Below are 5,433 nucleotides of genomic sequence, written 5' to 3' on the forward strand. Positions count from 1 at the left end.
CTCTTCCATCACTTGTAAGAAAACCACAGGCCCCTTAATGAAATCCCCGAACCCTGGGCTCCGCAGCTGGTGCAGATGGTGCTCCTGAGTGAGAGGGTCAGCCCTGCCCCCCACCCCCTGGGGCCAGCTCTCTGCCCGAGTCCCGCCCTGTGACTGCTGGAGGCCGGCACCCCCCTTGCTCCCACCCACCGCCCAGCTGAGCCCAGGCTGGGGCAGAGGCGGGCGGCTCCCAAAGGCTCACTGGGGTGGAGGGACTCCAGGGAACCTAAGAGCTGACTCACGGGGCCCACAAGGTAGGGCCGCCCCGTCTCCAGCCTGTGGGGCAGGTGGGCGCCTCCCTGCCGGGCCCACCCCGTGGGCGGACCCTGGGGCAGGCCTGGGCAACTAGCAGGCAGTGCAGAGAGACAGAGTGACAGCCGAGCTCCCCGCCCGGCTGAGGCTCCGGTCACCTGGGTTCCACCTCCTGCCGACACCTGGCCCCTTCCCCGCTGCTAGGCCCGGTGTCTGCCCCTCCCAGGAAGAGCCCAGCCCACCCTCAGCCGTGCAGGCTCCGCCTAAGGGGGCTCTGGAGTCGGGGGTGGGGAGGAAGGGACCCCGAAGGACCGACGGCGCTGCCTGTCTGTGTCCCACACCTGGCGACTTACACAGCCGACCTCAGGACATTCTTTCAGGATTCGGGGCTGATGCCATCGCCCCATTTTGCAGGTAAGAGGCCTCCCTGGGCTTCACAACCGGTAAGTGACCGAGTCGGGATTCCAACAGCTCTGTGTGACTCCGAAGGCCTTGCTTTGAATGCTCTTGAGGGGACGGGCTCACAGCGAGGAGTAAACTTGTGTAGCAGACGCACAGAGTACTCTGTGAATCAGAAGAAGGGGAAGGAGTTTTCACCGGGGGCAAATCTGAGGGGTCTTCGTGGGGGAGGTGTCTCTGGAGCTGGGACTTGCTGTGTGGGACTAGGAGATGCTGTGGCTGATTCTTGGCAGGGGGAACCTTGAGGGCGAGGGTGTGGAGGGAGGGAAGTGTCCAGTGTAATTCCTGTGGCAAAAGCTTACGACGTGTTACGGGGAAAAACTAATCAGAGCCAAAGGCCAGATCTTAACAGGCAACGGGCTAAGGGAAATGGAGGCTGTTCCTTAGGCTGTGGCGGCAGAGCAGAGGAGAGCCTGGCAGGAAAAGTGCGGGGCGCGGGGGTCGTGGTGTCACTTACTGCTACAGGCGCCCTCTGCTCGGTCGCAGAGCAGGCGAGCCAGGTGTCCCACCGGGGGCAGGGCAGGGCGCGAGAGCAGAGGTGGGCCCTAGGGGGCAGTGTGGAGTGGCAGAGGACACGGGTTCCAGGGCCGCTGCCCTGGCCGGCTGGCCGCCCCTGGCGCACGGTTGGACCGTGATAAGGCCCCAAGCCGGAGCCCCCTCTGTGTGGGGTGATCACTGTGGGGCTGACTCGTCTGAAGGGGGCGAGGTGATTGCGTCAGGGCTGTCCTGAGACGGAGCAGGCAGGCTTCAGGGCACCCGGCCTGCGGCCGAGCCACCTGCCTCCCCGCAGGTAACCCTGAGGCTTCTGCCAACCTCGTCTGTTAGGTTAGGGAAAGCAGGAAAAGGCCCGGGTTTGGGGGTGATGCTGAGCTCTGTTTGGGACAAGTGGCACCCAGGTGGCTCTAGGACGAGTGTCCCGGAGTTGGGATCGGGCAGGGACGCTGCCCTTGGCCTCCCAGACCCCACTGAGACGGGGCAGGGTGGCCTAGACCGTGACAGCCCACGCTCGGCTCGGCTCGGCATGACTCCTGTGCTGAGTGTCGGGCAGGGGCTGAGACTGGACGCAGAGGAGAGATTTTGGAGCAGGCGTGCGGGAGGCTCCAGTCGCACCTTCTCTGGGGCTGTTTAAGGTGCAGACATCTCCCTCCTGGAGAGTTATGCTCGCTGAGAATCAGGGTGGGTTCGGTTTAGCTCCGAGGTCAGCCAGCAAGAATTACCCGCTTCAGGGCCTCCGGCTGGAAACAAAGCCCGAGAGGAGCGGAGCCAGGAGGGGAAAGAGCTCGGGCGCCCTCTAGTGGACAGTGGCGGAGTGGCGTCCAGGAACTCCGCGCGGGTCTCCAGTAACACCCACAGAGAACGAGGCCTTCCAGCCAGGAAAGGGGTGACTGACTGTCCCCCTAAACTCAGTTTACCTGGAAGAGCCAAGCCACTGAATACTCCTGGAGGTGATACAGTAATAAACTACAGCTATGATAAAGGTTATTTTAAAAAGGCAAGAAAACCAAATATCTGGTTTATCTAAATTTGAGGTACTTGCACTTAGGACATTACATCTGTGCTGCTCTTAAGAACTTTGATCTGGATGGTGTTAGGATTTTTTTCAGGTTTATCTCATCCCCATTTAGGGAGGAAAAAAAAAAAATCCCCAGAGCTCCACAATCTATTGAAATTACCACCTACTGATAAGTTTCGTTTTTTAAAAGAACCCCCATAACTTTATTTAAAGAATTCATATCTCAGAGTAATCTTCAAACTCTATTAAATGTAAAAATCAAAATATGGAATAATGTGTAGTAATCCATCATTTGTGCTAAAAATACAGCGGTGTACATTTATATATTTGTATTTGCATAAATTATCTCTGGAAGGATACACAACACACAGACACACACACACACAATTGGTGGTTGGTTGTCTTCTTCCCCCCAGCTTTATTGAGATATAACTCACGTATGTAACATTCTCTAAGCTTAAGGTGTGCATGTGGTGATCTGATACACTTACATATTATGAAATAATAACCACCATAGTATTAGCTAAATACCTCCATCATGCCTGGCTGGTGTGGCTCAGTGGCTGAGCACTGACCTATGATCCTGGAGATCGCGGTTCAATTCCTGGTCAGGGCACATGCCCCGGGTTGCAGGCTCGATCCCCAGCAGGGGGCCTGCAGGAGGCAGCTGATCAAAGACTCTCTTATCACTGATGTTTCTATCTCCCTCTCCCTTCCTCTCTCTGAAATCAGTAAAGAGATATTAGAAAAAAAATACCTCCGGCACGTCATATAACCACTATTTCCTTACTGTGGTAAGAACATTTAAGATCCACTCTCCTGGCAACGCCAAGTGTATATACAATGTTGGTAACTGTACTCACGGTGTGTTAGATCTTCAAGAACTAACTCGTTTGCTTAATCCCGCCACCTATTTCACCAGCCGCCAGCCCCTCCCAGGATTTGTTTTTGATGATATCGTGAATGTGATTTTCTTTTTCAGATGGTTCATTATTAGCGTATGGAGATGCAACTGATTTTTGTGTGTTGATTTTGTATCCTGCAACTTTACTGAATGTGTGGATCCAGTTCTAACAGTTTTTGGGTGGAGTCTTTAGAATTTTCTCCATATAAGAACCTCTCATCTGCAAGTAAAGACAAGGTTACTTCTTTCTTTCTGATTTAGACACTTCTTTTTCTTGCCCAACTGCTCTGGCTGGGACTTTGGGAACCGTGCTGAATGGGCCCGACGAGAGCAGACACCCTTGTCCGGCTCCTGATCTTAGAAGATAAACTTTCAACCTGTAGCTGTTGATACGATGTTGGCTTTGGGCTTGTCATAGAGGGTTTTTATTATGTTGAGGTTCATTGTTTCTAGACCCAATTTTGGGGAAATTATTCTCTCAAAGGAATAAACGCCTAATTGTTGTTGCTGTTGGCAGCGGGGCACAAACGAGGGGCATCTGGTGCATGTTGCCAACGTCTTCGGAAGCTGGTTGTCTTTCGTGAGGATGCTGGGTGGCTGGCAAGGGATGGATGGTCAGCGGTCCCTTCCCGTTGGTCGGCTTTCTGCACTTTCTTTGCTTCTCCCCTTTCCCCGGCTGCAGTCCCTTTCGGTTCTGAAGGCTCGGGGTTCCAGGTCAGGTGTTGGCAGGTTTAGCTTCTCCGGTGGGCTTGGGAGGGACCCTTCCAGGCACGTGTCTCCTTGACTCGCAGGCGGCTGCCCTCTTCCTTCCTCTGGAGGTGGCCTTTGCGCCGCGTACTCAAAGTTCCCCTCATCTTACAGCGCCCCCGCGGCTGGCTGGTGGCGCTCGTATTCCGGGTTAGGTCCCAGACATGAATTCCTTTAGCTGCTGCCGTCAGGAATGGGGGAGCCCTAGCGGCTGGCGAGGCCCCGCAAGCGCGGTGAAGGCCCGAGTCCAAGGCCCAAGGCCTTAGGATGGCGCGTTGGCCCCACTGAGCGTCCCCCCGCTGGGGGCCTCCAGGGATCTCCCCCAGGCCTCTGTGGACCAGAGCAGCTGTGTGCGCGCCCTGCCCCTGCCCCTGGCCCTGCCCCTGGCCCTGGGAGCTGTGTGCGCCCTGCCCCTGCCCCTGCCCCTGCCCCTGGGAGCTGTGTGCGCCCTGCCCCTGCGCCTGCCCCTGCCCCTGGGAGCTGTGCGCGCCCTGCCCCTGCCCCTGGCCCTGCCCCTGCCCCTGGGAGCTGTGCGCGCCCTGCCCCTGCCCCTGCCCCTGCCCCTGCCCCTGGGAGCTGTGCGCGCCCTGCCCCTGCCCCTGGCCCTGGGAGCTGTGTGCGCCCTGCCCCTGGCCCTGCCCCTGCCCCTGGGAGCTGTGCGCGCCCTGCCCCTGCCCCTGCCCCTGCCCCTGCCCCTGGGAGCTGTGCGCGCCCTGCCCCTGCCCCTGGCCCTGGGAGCTGTGTGCGCCCTGCCCCTGCCCCTGCGCCTGCCCCTGCCCCTGGGAGCTGTGTGCGCCCTGCCCCTGCCCCTGCCCCTGCCCCTGCCCCTGGGAGCTGTGTGCGCCCTGCCCCTGCCCCTGCCCCTGCCCCTGCCCCTGGGAGCTGTGCGCCCCCTGCCCCTGCCCCTGCCCCTGCCCCTGGGAGCTGTGTGCGCCCTGCCCCTGCCCCTGCCCCTGGGAGCTGTGTGCGCCCTGCCCCTGCCCCTGCCCCTGGGAGCTGTGCGCCCCCTGCCCCTGCCCTTTGGGGTAAAGCCGCTGGGGTTGGAAGCATAAGCCTCGCCGAGTGGTAGTAACTGCTGTGACCACTCCCACAGAGCATGTCATCCTTCTGTCTGAGCCTCAAACACACAAGCAGGCCCGTGGGCGAGTTTACGTTCCCTTGGTAGCACTTTTTAGGTCCGGGACTGGCTGTGCTGTAACCTGGTCCCAGCCCCTCACAGGACCGAGGACAGTTCTTGGCATCGTCAGAGGCCCTCTGGCGCTCAGCACGGTCCCGCTCAGTAGGTTCTGCGTGAAAATCTACTCCGAGAGCAGGGTAGGGAATTACGACAGAGGGGCGCTCGCTCCCTCCCCGGGCACAAGCTGAACAGGCCAGGGGAAGGGTGGGGTGTGGCCGACGTAATCCTGTGACTGCCGGTCCTCTCAATAATTACCACCCAGAAACCCAGAAATACCGCCATGAAAATATATTAGGTTTTCAAAGAGCAGACGTTTGCACACACATATATCCACACACTCCG

General features: G+C 58.5%; 1 protein-coding gene across 2 annotated transcripts in view; it reads left to right on the forward strand.

The window, feature by feature from the left end:
- Positions 1–591: 591 nt before the first annotated feature.
- Positions 592–5,433, forward strand: part of ANLN (anillin, actin binding protein) — a 77,603-nt gene continuing 72,761 nt past the window's right edge. For both annotated transcript variants that reach the window (XM_081146718.1, XM_081146720.1), the window contains exon 1: positions 592–734. In XM_081146718.1, coding sequence (XP_081002844.1) covers positions 684–734 — 51 coding nt within the window. In that variant the 5' untranslated portion in view covers positions 592–683. The remainder of the gene's footprint in view (positions 735–5,433) is intronic.

Source organism: Miniopterus schreibersii (assembly GCF_964146895.1).
Source record: "Miniopterus schreibersii genome assembly, chromosome: 9".
Taxonomy (NCBI): domain Eukaryota; kingdom Metazoa; phylum Chordata; class Mammalia; order Chiroptera; family Miniopteridae; genus Miniopterus; species Miniopterus schreibersii.